The sequence below is a fragment of the Pangasianodon hypophthalmus genome, chromosome 20 (assembly GCF_027358585.1).
Source record: "Pangasianodon hypophthalmus isolate fPanHyp1 chromosome 20, fPanHyp1.pri, whole genome shotgun sequence".
Classification (NCBI taxonomy): domain Eukaryota; kingdom Metazoa; phylum Chordata; class Actinopteri; order Siluriformes; family Pangasiidae; genus Pangasianodon; species Pangasianodon hypophthalmus.
The window spans coordinates 8,736,384-8,752,962 of record NC_069729.1 but is presented as its reverse complement, the minus strand read 5'-3'; the positions used below and the strand labels follow the sequence as shown (position 1 = coordinate 8,752,962).

General features: G+C 36.9%; 1 protein-coding gene across 1 annotated transcript; it reads right to left on the bottom strand.

Moving 5' to 3' along the window:
- Positions 1-9,029: 9,029 nt before the first annotated feature.
- Positions 9,030-16,034, bottom strand: pnp4a (purine nucleoside phosphorylase 4a). Its single transcript, XM_026935665.3, has 6 exons — positions 15,967-16,034; positions 14,409-14,572; positions 14,171-14,274; positions 13,397-13,572; positions 12,637-12,827; positions 9,030-12,151 (listed from the first exon to the last, which is right to left on the bottom strand). Exons 1-6 carry the CDS (start codon positions 16,020-16,022, stop codon positions 11,934-11,936), a joined length of 909 nt encoding a protein of 302 aa, XP_026791466.1. The 5' UTR covers positions 16,023-16,034; the 3' UTR covers positions 9,030-11,933.
- Positions 16,035-16,579: the final 545 nt, after the last annotated feature.

Genomic DNA, 16,579 nt, shown 5'->3' with positions numbered 1-16,579 from the left:
TTACGTAACTGTAGCTTTAGTTTCAGGGATTTGTGACCAAGGGAAAGAAACACTCTTTGAATAAAATAAAAGGTGTCTTTAGTTGTGGAGGGCATATATCAGCCCAGAAAGTAGGCACATGGCATGTGGAAGGTTTTCGAGATCATTCATCACTATGGCTCCTTCTAGAATAATTGCTCTGTGTGAAGCCTCCAAATGTAGTGCTTGTGGAGAATCCTAGCTGTCTTAAGGTATCACGGTCAGAATCCCGATGGAAATCTGGGATGTGTCACAATCACAGTTCTCATAAAAAACAGCAATATTAAAATCCTACTTGCATTAAAAATCCAAACCAATGACACAAATGTATGTGTCATTTAATGATTCAGGACCATCACCTTCTTTATGTACAACTAATGGAGATAAATAAAAGTTGTGAATCAAAATATCATGTAAAATGCAGAAGGCCTGAGTTCAAAAAGAAACTAAAAAGAAAACTTCACAAAAGCAGAGTCTGCTTTTGGTCCAAGCTAAGAGATTTAAGTGTACACTGCTGAATGAGGCATGCCTATGTGATTATGTGTTTGTGGGCATTATTGTTTGGAATGAAATATAGGATACTTGCCAAACGTGTTTAAAAAAAAAAAGTGTGGTTTCTTCTCCAAGAATGAGAAGAAGGCCACTGAGAACTGCTGTGCGCTTAGCAGTGTTGTCAGTGCTCTGAAAAAATTTATAACATAGAAAGGAATATCAAATTAGTCAGAAAAGAACTTGGGAACATGCATATATGTCTTGTCTCTCATATATAGAAAGTTTCCTTGGTTCAGTCTGTACTCAACATCTACTGGAAAATTGAGAATTTCAAATGTACATGAGATGACCCTTCTTCAGAGAACAAAGATATAATGTCTGTGTGTCTGTGTTTGGTGTAGGAGAGGTCACATGAGACATTACCTTTAAGGTAGGGCTCTTGGGTAAAACTGCAATGTCAGTGAGGTTGATCAGTGCATTGTCAAAATCAGAGTCTTCATCAGAGTGGAAAACCTAGCTTCTCTTCAAACTGATCCAGCAATGAGTCCAAGGTTTATGGTTTTCTATGAAGCATGATTTTCCAGATGTCATTTTCACTCACTATCACTCTAAGTATAGTTCTTGTCTCCACTGTGTCCTGTGTGTAATTGAAAATCAATTAAATCAATGAACTTAACACTTGAGTTTTCATTATTAAATGTTCAATTTAGCATAAAATTAAATGTCCTGCCTTGAATTTTGTAGGTTGCCAGTGGTAACGGGTCATTCAGGTCAGACAGCCTAGTGACTAACATTTCTGGTACATGGCTGTACAGCTCATAGGAATGTAGATGCTCTATGTACCATGCTGTATGTTGTTTGCATACAAACAAAATCAGTGTTGATGAAAACAATTTTTACAATTTGCCTAAAATCAGACAGACAGACATGAACTTGCACCAGCAGATACAACCATATCTGGACTGTATTTGATGCCATCAATGCACACTGAAGATGTAACAAGGACAGTGCTTTGGCTAGCAAAATTCTGCTGAAGTAAGTTCTGTACACTCAGGAAAAGATGAAATCAGTGTAGATGTCACATTGTCCATCTGGACAGAAGGTTTAAAAAAGAAGATAAGTCCATGTGGTATGCTATCATTGTTTGATGTTGGACTGCCAGAGTTTCAGAGACATTTTTGAAATGTTTTTGTCTCACAAATGATTTGTTTGAAGAACTAATGCTTGCAAAATGCATGGTCCAGACATCTCTAAGTGGCCCAAACATCCTTATTAGTTGTTCAGTGGTGCTTGGGACACAATACAAAATGAGGAAATACTTTCAAAAGCAAACCTCTGAAATTTTAGCCCCAAGGAAATCAACAGTATGGTCAGTGAATCTGAAGGATGTCACCAGTTCTAGAATGTCAGTCAAAAGCATTAAAGTCTCCCATGTTCTCTGGGATATCAAATCCAATCATTAATGGGAGAAGTCTTAAAAGTGCCCAGTTTTCATGGCCATTACCACCAATCAGTCAGCACATTATATTATAAAGGCTTACTCCGCGGTTTCTTCATGTTACATTCTGTTTACTATGAATTCATTATATTTACCATGAAAGATAGAGCACATATGAGATATTTGGCACATTACAATGTTTATTATAACATTTTATTAACATTTATTTTTATATTTAAGCGTTAAAGTGTGATATATTATGAATATATGCTGGCACGCTCCGTGCTGACCTTGTGATATCTTTTGTTCTTCCTCTTTCTGATAAACTTGTTTATAGTACATGCACTCCGTGAAACAACCGCCACTTCTGCTTTTTGCTGATGCCTTTGCCTCTGCAGATACTGCACCCTTCGTTCTGTATAAATACTCCCTGTCTGCCTCAATAAACTTTGCAGAGCTTTGCTACTCGAACACTGACTTTGTGTGGCTCTTTTGGCACTCTCTTCCCTGATATCAGCTCCGAGGCAGACGTAGCAGCGTGACTCAAACAACTTCTCAGAATCCGAGTGAAACAAAATTCTATCAAAGTGTCACTCTATTCACTGAAAAACTGGATCAAGCGAAGTGGACGTGCTTTGTCATCCCTCGTGAGACCTTGCTGTCCTCAGATGCCCTGTATCTGAGCTGTTTCAGTGAATTGAGAGGCATTTTAATGCTTAAATACAAAATAAAATCCACGGAGTAAGCCTTTATAATCTTCTTCTTGGTTTTTAACGGCGGCTGGCAATGTAACGCGGCAGGTGCCTTCTCAGGCAGATCCGCGGCCACCTTCACGGGCTTTTATAGCGCGGCGATCTCAACAAGGTAATCAGCGTAAACGTGCAGCACCTGGCCGCGCCTCTATATAAGCCCTCTGATTGTCTCACTCTGCGTGCGGACATAGATCTGTGCCAGGTAACAGAGCAGTGCCACGCTACTCTGATTGGTGATTTTGACATGTAAAAAAAAGTGAAGAAAAGAAATAAAATTAAAAATATTTATGTTTAGAAAGAAAAGGAAAGGGAGAGAAATTTATTGAGGGAAAGAAAGAAAAGGGAGCTCAGGATTAAAGAGGAAGTGGCACAAAACTAAAGAGGAGGACAGACTGAGAGTCCTCACTCCCAGATAGAGATTCTGCCATCATAAGTTAGAGATTTTGTCTCATTTGGTGCCTTTAAGTTCGGCCAGAAGGAGGGCCAGTTTTAAGTTGTGTTTTTGTGAGTTCAGCCGTTAGATTTGAGCTTCCCGATCCAGTATCACAAGCACTGCAACACTCATAAATTCCATTCAATAAAATCAGCTCAGTGGGTAACATCACTGCTTGCGGTTCACAACCTCTCCAGTTTGTATCCCACCTTAGGCAGCTGCATTTTAGGCGGAGTCTTTTGATCCGTCTCCGCACTTGGCTCCTCTCAAACCATATATATTGTCCTCTCGGGCAAGCAGGGCCTGCACGACATTTATTGAACAGCTTATCGCCTAGCCCCATAACAGGCAACCAGCGTAATAGGTGCATTACCACCACCTTCTGCTCCCGAGTGTGGAACAGACAGATTTATATTCTCTTTATCAGCCCCGTCTCCCTAATAAAATCAAAGAAAGCTTTACTATTAATTTCACTTGACCATTTTATTAAAACTTAAAATTTAATTCTTGAATTCAATTTTACTTTATTTCTTCTATCATATTGTTCCTTTCTTCTTCATACTTAATACATTCAAGAATCACATGAGGTATTGTTTCTTCAATATGACATTGTTCACATAACCCGTTTGGATGTTTCCATATAATTTTAAGTGTGCTATTTAAATTTGAATGACCTAACAACATTATTCTATTATAAATAACCTCTTCTTTCCTTGATTTACCTATACATTTTATCTTTTGATTTACTTTATTAATTAAGCTGTAAAGAAATCTACCCTTTTCCCCATTATTCCACTTTACTTGCCATTCTTCAATCACTTTACTCCAAATTAAAACCTTAATCTCTGACTTACTTAATGGAACTTGAATCTTTGTTTTTTTCACTGTAACGCTTGTTTCGCTAATTTATCCACTTCTTCATTTCCCTTTATTCCTATGTGTGCAGGAACCCATATAAAACTGACTGAAATATTTTTTAAAACAATTCTTGAGTGTATTTGTAAAATACCAAAGAGAATATCTTGGTGGCTAGATTTAAAAGATCTCTTTAAGACTGATACTGAGTCGGAACAAATTAAAACATTCCCAGGTTTATGTTCCTCTACCCACTGCAATGCCAAGAGAATTGCTACCATTTCACCAGTATAAACTGCCAAACGATTTGAAGTTCGCTTTATTCCCTTGATTCCACTGCCTGGAACTAAAAAAGCAGCCCCAGATATCTGGATCTTTTGATCCATCTGTATATTTGTATATACTGGGTATATTGGTTTCTGACATATACTGAAAATGCAGATGACAAGTCTACTTCTCTTTCTGCTTTTTTGACTTCCAACATATGCAAATCTATTTGAGGTGTCACATAAACCCATGGTTCATATTCCGGAATTAAAACTGTTGGGCTTATCTTGATAGTATTTACCTGCATTTCTTCTACATATATTTTACTCCTCCACCCAAAACTTATTCTACACCTTTTATTTTGTTCCCAGCACTTCTGTAAGACCATTTTCGTAGGATGTTCTTCTTTATGCCCCTGGAGGTTAGCCCAGTAGTTGATCATTAATTGTTTCCTTCTAATTTCTAGTGGCATCTCTCCTAACAAGACTTGTAAAGCTGGAATGGGTGTCGTCTTTACTGCTCCACAACACTGTCTCATAGCTTGAGTTTGTATTTTATTGAGTTTTTCCAACAAGTTTTTTGAGGCTGAATCATATACCACACTACCATAATCAAATACAGACCGGATCAGTGCTACATAAATAGTTTTTAATGAAGAAAAACTTGCCCCCCATTCCACTCCACTTAAACATCTCATTACATTTAACACCTTCTGACAGTTCTCAACCATTTTGTTTATATGTTCAGCTCATGTAAGTTTCGCATCAAAATAAATACCTAAAAATTTAAAACTCTTCACCCTCTCCAACGATCTCTCATACATCTTCAAACTCACTTCTGGAACAACCCTCTTCCTAGAAAAAATTACCATCTTAGTTTTCTCCACTGAGAATTTAAATCCCCAATCATATGCCCATTCTTCTACCTTTCTAATTGCTTCTTGCATCTTCCTATTAACATACAAAATATTCCCTCCCCTTTTCCAGAGAGCCCCATCATCTGCAAAAAGAGATCTACCTATATCTTGATTTACTTGTTTGAAAACATCATTGATCATTATAGAAAAAATTAATGGACTTATTACACTCCCTTGTGGAGTTCCATTTTCTGTCTGGAATATATCTGACACTTCATTCCCTATTCTTACCAGGATATTTCTGTTCGCTATAAAATCTTTCATCCAGTTGTATATTCTCCCACCTATATTCCTCATTTTTAGTTTTATCAAAATTCCCTCTCTCCACCATCATATCATACGCCTTCTCAACATCGAAAAATACTGCTATTACTGATTCTTTATTTATCTGTGCTTTTCTAATTTCATTTTCCAAACATACAATAGGATCCATTGTTCCTCTTCCTTTTCTAAAACCACTTTGGTATTTAGATATTATTCCTTTCTTTTCCAACAAATATGTCAACCTTTCCATTATCATCCTTTCCATACTTTTACAAACGATGTAATGTAATGGCTATTGGTCTGTAATTAGAGGGTTTTGAAGGGTCTTTTCCCGGCTTGCTTATAGGAATTATTATAGCTTCTTTCCAACCTTTCGTTAGTCTTCCTTCCTCCCACACTATTATATAATTCTAAAATTTTCCCCACAGCCCCATGTTTAAGATGTCTCAGCATTATATATCTGATCTGATCCTTTCCTGGAGACGAACGTGTTTTATTTGAATTACAAATTGCTCTTTTCAATTCACCTAACTTAACTTCATCTAATCTCACTTAAGTTCGCCGACCCATGTACAAATGTTTTTACCAACATTTCTGCTTTGTCCTTATCCGTTACAGCTATTTCTCCTTCTGACCGATATTCCCACTCTTTCTTATTACCTTCCATTCTCTTTATCATTCTCCAGACATCACCTACTGGAGTTGTTCTTCCAATTTCATTGCAAAATCCTTGCCAGCTTTCTCTTTTAGCTTGCCTAATAGTTCTCCTCACCACTGCTTGAGCTTTGTTGTATAATATTAAATGGTTAAAATTATGTGTTCTCTAATAGCTTTATTTCTATCTCTCACAACTTTACTGCACTTGTCTGTCCACCATGGAACGGCTCTCCTTGTCATTTTTCCTTTACTTTTCGGGATTGATTCGGACGCTGTTTCAAGTATTGTGGCACAGACTTTTTCATTAAGGATGTCAATTTCTTGATTTGAATCAATTGCTACCATTCTTTCCTCACAAATTTCTTCAAATTTAGCCCAATTTGCTTTTTCAAATATCCACCTTCCTTTTCCTTGTATCAACATTCTATCTATCTCTATATCCAACGTTGTAACTATTGGGTAGTGATCACTCCCAATGCTAGATTCCCCCCATACTTCCCAATTACTCTTACTAGACAAATTGTTAGAAACTAGTGTCAAATCCAAAGACTCCATTCCCGTATGAACATCTATCCTTGCTCCCCTCCCATCATTTAAACAAACCAGCCCCCTTTCCTCTATTAAATCCTCTACCACTTGTCCATTTGCATTTATGTATCTCCCTCCCCATAGTGTATTATGTGCATTTAAGTCCCCACACCATATTATTGTATGACTGTCTGGACCCTGTACTTCTTTTAACTTATCTAACTCCAATTTTTTTTTACATGGGTTATAATAATTTCTGGTAACTATTTCCTGTCCTCTACCCCAAATCTCTACAACAATATATTCTTGATCTCTTCCTTTTCCCAGTATTCTATATGATATTCCTCTTTTAATAAATGTTGCACACCCTCCACCATTCCCTTCTTCCCTATCGTGTCGTAGTATAGTATACCCTTGTAGAACAAAATCTAAACAACGTTTCGTCCAAGTTTCTTGAACACAAATTACGTCCGGTTTTATATTTAATTATTCAATAAAATGCTTGAACTCCTGACCATGTGAGATCAGAGATCTTGCATTCCACTGAAGTATTGTTATCATATCTTTGTATTACCCACATGCTTCTTGACTTGATCTTATCTGAAGTTCATCTCTAACTTCTTCCCAAGTCAGGCCTGTCAATCCAAGATGATGTATTGCTGCTATAACTACTAACTGAGTGAGTTTTTGAATCAATCCCAGCTGCACTATTAATAACTCCAGCAATAAATGTCGCCAATTTTTTCTTTTCAACCATCATATATCCTTCCAAAACTTCATTGTTTCCTTCAACTGGAACCCCTGACTGAACACTTTGATCTTTAGTTTGTCCTCTAATCTGTTTTGCTGCCTCAGCATATGTTAGCTTCTTCTCTCCTCTCCTTTTCTGAATCTCCATTTCCATTTTTACTACTTCACATCCTCTGAAGGCTACACTGTGTGCCTCTCCACAAGTACAATATTTCAGTTGTACTCCCTCCTCACATTTGCCATATTCATGGTTTCCTCCACAACGAGCACATCTACACTGTTCCATGCATCTTGTAGCAACATGTCCAAACCTTTGGCAATTAAAACATCTCACTGGTCCCGGTATATATACTCTCTTACGATGTAGCTCATCACCCCCAACATTACTCTTTTTGGAATTTCCTCCCCTTGAAATTCTTTTATTACGGTTTCAGTGTCTCTCCTGTTTCCATTTACACCTGATTTTGTCCTTTGAGCATTCACTATCTTCCCTCCCTTTAAGTTACCTTTAAACTCTTCCATGCTTATGTTAAGAGGAACACCAAAAACGATCCCTTTTCAGCCCCTACTTTTACTTTTTTCTCCAATTCTGTTTGTGCTAACAACTTTAATCCCTCCTAACTCTTTCAATTTGAGAGCTTTATTTGCTTGTTCTTCTTTATTACATCCAACTAGCAAATTTCCATCAGAAAGCACTTTAGCGTAGTCAATATTTCCTATATCTCTATTTATGATCTTTGTCAGTTTTAATGGATTAATTTTGCTTACCCCAAGCTGATCTCCAAACCTTACTATGCACTTAATACTCTCCCGACTCTTTTCATCAGACTCATCTACCTCACTCCTTTTCTTCTGTTTTTCTCCTCGATTGCTCCTTACTTCTTTCCAGCCGTTTCCTAAAGATCTATCATTCTCCTCTTCACTTCCTACATCCATACTTCCTTCACTATCCCCCCACTTAAACCTCTCTGTTCCATTCACGGAGCAGTTGTGCCTCATCGCCGTTCCTTTCCGACTTCTTGCTGAAGCCTTCGCCATCTAGCGATCGATCCCGGCCCAAAAACTGAGAAAGAAACGCGATCAAGCCTTTATAATATGCAAATTCAGCACAATATGACTGTTCCCACCCTGATTGTAAACCAAAACATGACTGGTTAGAGTGAGAACGTGCTACGATTGGCTGTTATCTGATTGGCTTGAGTAGACGGTGGGTGGAGACCACCTATTTGTGTGCACTCTTGATGCTATGAATGTTTGAAAATCAGCAAATGAATGCCAGGTCGAGTTGTGTTTGTGACAAAGACATATTTGTAATTTTTTTTTTTTTCCAAATCTAATTTTATTTAATTGTGAATTTAATTCATTTTTGTGAATCTTGCTGCATTTATTTGTGGATCATAATCTATTTATTTGGAATTATGAAACAATTCTAACCCCATAGCTAGCCTCAATCAGAGCAGCTTACCTACCAGGACAGCACAATGTTGCAGCGGACACACTGACAATACCCAGGAGAGTGGTGTTGCCCCCATAGGCAGTGCAGCAGATTGGGGAAAAATTTGGCAGGGCACGATTGGACCTCTTTGCTGATTCCAAATCCTCATTGTCTAGCCAGGGCCGGTTCTAGATATTTGGAGGCCCTAGGCAAAATTTATATTGGAGGAATAAATACAAACAAATAAAATTTCTAACCTTTTTATTTATACAAAACCTGTTATCATTACTTGTATATATTTACTTAAATGTGCATATTAATTAAACTTTAACTAAGGTCAACACTAAAAAAATATGAAAGGTCATCTGGACCAGCTCTTCTTCTTCTTGTTCAGTAATTCATTTACAGTAACATACTAACCCACTATTTGGGATAACAAACATTTTTGCCTACTCTATAGAGTAAAGTAAGATGTCATTTTTCTAGCTGGAGATGGACACAATTTCCCCCTCCTACTGAAGCAATATAGGCTAGATTGTCATATTACCTATTGCATTTATAAACCCTAAATATGCACTATAACCAAATCAACAGTGGAAGTGAAGAAGACAAACTACTAAGCAGATAGAATAATTAACTTCATCAACTGTATTTGTATGCTTAAATTGTATTTATTAAGTAAATACAACAGCACAATTTATTTGAAAACTAAAAAAAAGTATGAAGTAGGTTATTATGATAATGTAAACATCACCGGAATTTATAAAGACAGTTGAGGTACTTTTTTGAAATAATAAACAATGGTCTAGCCTAGCTACGATTGCTGTTTTTATTAAACTTTTACATTTTCTTTAGTATTTTGAAAATCAGCTCCTGCTGATTCACTGCACAGTCGATCAGCTCGGATTCAAAGCGTCATACGTGAATATAACGCGTCACAGCGCTCACACTGTTTTGAACTCAGAATAAACCGGCTGCAAATAATGATCCATCTTCAAATGGCGCTGACGCGAATCGGCAGAATAAGGCTCCGTTTATTTTAATATATATTTACAATCAAAAATACATGATGACAGCTCACATACCTGCATCACAAGCTGCGCTTTCTTTGTTTCTTTTGAGTATAGGTTTGGTACGGTTATGGAGGCCCCGCTTCCAAGCCCGAGGCCCTAGGCAATTGCCTGCTCTGCCTATAGCTAGCGCCGGCCCTGTGTCTAGCATGGTCACACACATTAGCCCTGGCCTAATATACACCTTTCCACCTCTTTCTCTGATTCTGCCCACACTACACAGAATTCAGCAGGCAAACCACAGCATTATAACCCTCCAGGGTTCCCTGTTATTTGGAACCACACACAATAGACACTTGGTGAGTAGATTCCATGAAAGATCTCATGTGGCCTGAAGGTATTTGTAGTAAAATCAGTCACTTTGTGACTTTGCTGAAGGTCTCAACATGTATGCACACCCACCACTGATGGTTATCTGGTGTTTTATTTGGGTATGAGTGCTAGCTGGTTAGGTTGGCTTGTTGGTTATCTTGCTTATCTTATCTAGCTTGTAATAGAGACACACCAGTGAATAATTGAATAGAATTGAATAAGTGAATAATAATGCTTGTCACGTTCAGACACAGAATGAGGTTTCGTTTTCAGAAGGGGAATGTCCTGAGCCCTTGACACACTTAGACTTGTTAGAGAATAAAAAAATATTATGGTGGTGCTTTCAGTCCTTCCCCAGGATCATCCCCCTTGTATGCCCATAGTATATGGGAGCAGTTCATGGATTCACTGTCAGCACAACTGGGCTCTTTCACCCGTGCCATAATACCCAGTACTGATGTCTGAACTGTCTCCATCTTAGCTCAGATTGCTATGTGCGTCACTTTCTAACATTTATGCAGGTAATAAACTATTTAGGTAATTTGTCCCTTTTGGCCAGATACTTTTTTATTGGAGCATAATTATTGCATTACTTGACAATCCATAACAGTATAAAGGTATTTATTAGTTTTAGTGTTCATTCCTTTGGTCAGTTGGAATAAATATAGTTAGACAAATAGACTGTCTATTAGATGTTCTCTATGCACTCTTAGATATCTGTTAATAGTACTCTTCTTCCAAATATGTGTGCTTCAGATATCTTTACGAGTAACATCAGTAAATATGATTGAGCCAGTTCTATAGATAGAGGCTTACCTGTTATCCTTATCACCTGTGTGTAGTTAATGCTTGTGTATGAATTTCTGATTTATGTTTAGTTTTGTTGCATATAGTTTTTGGTTTCTTTTCTTGCATGTTAGTTTGTTTTCTCAAGTCTATTTGTTGTGTTTCTTTAAGTCATTTATGTCATTCAATTTAAGTCAATAAATCCAGCACATGGTTTGTTGAAAAGAATTTATCAAGCTAAGTTTCAAGCTTAGTTTAGCACAAAGCAGTTTTGTCCAAAAGCATGTTGATATGGTAACTGAGCAGGTTTAAAATTAGCTTCCTTTGTGGAACCAAAATTGATGGAATTTAGTCAGGCTTGTTGAAAAATGCCTGATTTATTAAGTTAATTTGCTTTGTGGAAGAGTCTTGCTTAGGGGAGAAACTGCCGACGCTTGGTGAAGCTGAGATTTGAATTTGCAATCCAAAACTAAGCCAAAGAAACATTCATATTTGAAAAGTTATCTGATTCAGTGAGGTGGATAATTTGAAGCAGAGTCTCTGAGAAAAGGAATAATGCTTCAGAGTGGCCAATTATTATGCATGCCACTCATATTTTACTAGAGGTTACCGCTATGCCTTTCAAATGCTTTCTGAAATCTGATTAGCCAGTGGTGCCAGTTTTTTTTTTTTTTCAAATAATCACCCACCCATACACACCCACATACATTCTATCAATAAGGTGCAACATTCAAAAATGTGACGAGCGGTATGTTATTTTGATATTATAAAACCTTCTACTGTAGTATTTGTACAATATTTGGTGAGTGATGAGACAGTTCAAAACAACAAGGTGTTCAATCACAGTGACTGGCCACCTAATAATAATAACAACAGATATATGTTATTAAAAATAAAAAATTAAGGAACCTCTGTTAGTCAAAGCGACTGCAGATTTGATGAAACTACTTGGAACTATGGTCATGCTTCATTGTTATTAATGTCCATACGGATAATGATCTCAGAAATGAGCTTCTGCAGCATTTCTGATCGCATTTTGCTCACGTCCAGTACGGCTTCATGATTGGTGGTCTCTGAGTCCTCATAGCTCTTCACCACTTTATTAGTGATAAGTGAGAGGCCGAACACACGCATGCCGCAATGGCTGGCCACGAGGACTTCAGGGGCTGTGCTCATGCCTGTAGGACAAGAACAAATAGAACAGATGATGATTATATTTTGTGACTCATAGACTGAAATGCAGTGCAAACTATCAGATTTTTATACATATTTTTACCAATTATACCAAAACTTTGGAGCACACTAGGATGATAATAAAATTAGCCCCTGAGACCTTTGGGCTTTTCAGTACTGTTTATACTTTAGTGCTTCATTCAAACTTTAAATACTGTGCACTATTCAAAAGTAATGCACATGCTGTAAATATTAAAGCCATGGAAGCAAACATATGATGCATCTCTTTTAAAGGTTGTGGAGAGCTGGTATTTAAGGCCAGCATTATAGTACTTGTATTCACTCCAGTGACTTGTTTAATTACCTAATACTTATCCACCATATAAGGAGATCAGTTTTACAGGGTCAATTTTAAATATATTAATAATGAAGAATGTAATAGACAAGACTTATTTGAACTTTTAACATTTTACTATTTAGAGAAGCTCACCCACTGCATCCACTCCGAGTTTGTGCAGAAGCCTGGCTTCTGCTATGCTCTCAAAGTTGGGCCCACCCACCATACAGTACACTCCCTCCTGAACAAATTGGGTGATGCCCATGCTCTTACAGATGTCAAATGCCAGCTTTCTCAAATCTTTATCGTAAACTCCAGACATAGGGGGGAAACGAGGTCCAAACCTGAGGAATAACAGTACACAGTTAAGAGGTGCCCCATAAGTATGAATAGTTACCTTGAGTATGTAGGAGTTTTAGCTACACATTTATTGTGGCTAACAGTTATGAAAATTAGTATGCTGAAGGAAGATAGTCTCCTCATGTGTTCCTTGTAGGGTTACTTTCCTAAAATGAACCTTTTCGGAAACCCTATGTTGTAAGGATCTACATATTCAATTCAGTCAATTCAAGTTTTATTTGTATAGCACTTTTAACAATGGACATTGTCACAAAGCAGCTTTACAGAAATAAATGGATTCACAAAAAAAAAGATATATTGTAAATATGTGAATTTATCCCTGTGAATGTATCCCTAATGAGCAAGCCACGGTGGCAAGGATATAAATCTTGACATATAATCATATAAACATATAAATGGCAAGGACATATAATCTTGAAAGGTTTCCTGATTTAGTGTGCTATATGTAACTTTTTTTTCTAAAAGTGTTGTAGCCAATGTTACATGAATGAGTTAGTCTAAGCTTGGTCCCATAAACATGACAGTCATTAAGGTCAGATAAATCTTGACTCACTTGTCATCATTAGGGCCATTTAGTGGGTTTATACCAGCAAGTCCAGGGAAGTTGATGTGATCTCTAATGATCATGACATCACCACAGTGATAGCTTTCTGCTATGGACCCTGCAGCATTCGTGACAATCAGGGTTTCCACACCCAAAAGCTTGAACACTCTCACCGGGAAAGTGACCTGTGATGGAGAAGCAGAATACCAGGCCAGCCTTCACTCTTTCAATAAATTAAATTGGTTAACACAGTTCTGAACACAGTATTAATATGTGATGATTCTCACCTGTGTTTAATAAGGTTTCAGTTGAATCCCTTAACCTGTCAGTTTAGAACACAGATTCTAAATTCATTTGGTGGGCCAGATTTAAACCTTTTTTCCTGCCACATCTGGCCCACAGGCCGTAAGTTTGACACCTATGGTGTAAGTAATTGTAACCTTGCTACTGGATGAGTAGAGCTTTGCACTACCCATGGCTTTGATGGACAACAGGAGCACTGAGCAGTGAAATAAGCACTGGCATCCAGCATGTGATTTAGCTCAATGTGATCATGTGCAGGAATGTATGTAGTGTAACAGTGTAATTTTGAAAAAGATGCTTTTTGCAAAAGCACATACTGACAAAATATTTCATGAATTGTTTTAAATGTGCTAGAAGGTATGATACCTGTTATATTGAAAATAGTAACTGGCAAGTGTGATGCACATATTGTAAGATGCAAATATGTTTTGCCATAATAAAAGTGCTTCAGTATATATTGGTGCATCTGAAAGATCTTACCTTACACAGTGAGTGTCCCTCATACATATGGAATCGGCCCTGCATAAAAACACAGGTCTTCCCTTTGAGTTCACCAAACACCAGCCTCCCAACATGGCCCTGCACTGTTTTATATATATATCACACACAATAGGGTTGAAAAGTCAGAGACCGCTAGTGAAAATGCTTCTATTTTGCATTCTTTTCTTATTAATAAAGTATATTACTGACAACAACTTGAGAGAAAATCTAAACTCACCTGTGCTTTGTGGGAAGCCAGGAATATCAGAGTACTTGAAGGAGTCCTGGCACTGGAGGGCATCAGCCAGCATGCCCAGTCCAGATCCACAGATGATGGCCACTTTAGGTCTGTGCTGTGTTTGGGACAGGAGCCAATCCACTGTCCTCTGGTAGTCTTTGTGACTGTGAGGAGGCATTAGAAATATCTCTGTTACTTTTGGTGGTTTGTTTTTGTACTTACCTTTTATCTAAACAGAAGAAACTTGGAACAGCACATGACAGTACATACTACAATGAGTCTGTGTGATGCAAATTTATGGGATGTCATTGATAATTGCACATTTCTTAAATACCTGCAAACAAAAAGCATATTGTTTGTCATAAAGAGAACCATCTGTAGTCATGCAGTTGTAAGCCACAGCTAATATATTCTTAGAGAAAGATTCTGTCTAGCACACTTATAGGTTCTTCACTTTCTCCCTCTGATGCAAACATTGAAGGTACTATCTAGAACAACTACAACAGAGGGCTTCTTCCAAGTAAAACCCCATTAGGAAACTACAGAACCCTTGAGGAACCCTTTCCCTAAGTGTTTACAGCTGACAATAAAACTTCAGACTTAAAACGTTTATAACACATTGATAAAGTTTTGCATTTAAGGCTCCCTTAAGTAGCATTATTTACTGCATGTGTTAACATTAAAAACCATGAACTTCAGCTTTAATAAACCATAAGTAATATTAATTCCACATATATCACAGCAATTTGCCAATGATTACATTTTTTTTAATTTACTAATGTATGACATCACACTTTTTAACAGTTTACACATTAATTAAAGCACAATAATATAAATCTATCGTTTGTGTTAGAGCCATATTGTTCTGGAAAATTAACGCACACCTTCTGAAGAAATCAACCATGCTGCTGCATAAAGTAAGTTAACACATTTATTAATTGATGTTGGTTAATATGTTAACATTAACTAAATTTATTCTATCCATGACTAAAAATAAGTCATGAATTAGCAAAAATCCAGGTACAGCATAACTTTCTCTGGTCTCCAGTGTAAATATCCAGCTTTAGTGCTGAATTTTGTCAGTCAGCAAAAACAAACACGTTAATTATGGTGTTGTTTGTGTTGGTCATTGTGACCTTCATTTTACTTACTGATGTTATGAACATTGTTTAATAGAGATCTTGAGTATTTGGCTTATTTGGTTTATTATTATATCCATCAATTAACACAAGTGTTAGTTACTTTGTTATTAATTTTAAAATGAAAATGGAAATGAAGTCACTAGTTCATATTACTTAATTAAAGCTTAACTTCATGGTTTTTTTTATATTAACTAATGTATTAAATAATGTCAGATAAGGAAACCTTAATGTAAAGCATTATCCTTCTATCTATGAAACATTATTAAATAATTAATAACAGATCACTTTAAATGATCTTATGCCATAAAATTATGTTTCTATATTTTCTTTCTAGACAAAAAACTTCAATATTCACTGTTACTGTTTAAGAATTCTGATAAACAGAAGAGTTGAGAAAGTGTAAACTGAAAGCTTACCTGATTTGATCTTTACAGTGCATGTTATTGTCCGTGTGAAAGTGAGAGTAAGGCATGAAGATAAACAGTGTGCTTGAGGAGTGAATAAGACAACAGATTTCGGACCATTTAAGGAACTTGCTAAGCAACAGCGACCTCCTGATTGGTTACAACTCAGTGTTGTCATCAGCCAGCCCAAATCAATGTGACGCGCATCAACAGCAGAATAACTGAGAGATAAACTGAGAGACTGTGTACCCAGTGCCAAGAGAAAATATAATGACTTACACCAAATACAGTTTCAAGACACCTAGGTTTTTGCTCGTATTTTGTAAAGTACAAATTATATGGCATGTTCTACTGAATCACATAATTGAAAATCCATACACCTGACAGAAACATATACTGATTTAATATAACGACAAAATGAAACAACACATTAAACTGTTTAATATGACTACACTTAATACCTGATACCCATATTACCCATTTCACACGTGTGTGTATGTGTGTGTGTGTGTGTGAAAAACACTGACGTAGTCTCCTAAATCACATGATCAGATTTACTCCAAACTTTTTATGAAATGTACACAATTCATTTTGTAGAAAGATTAATCTTTTGACCCAAAGCACA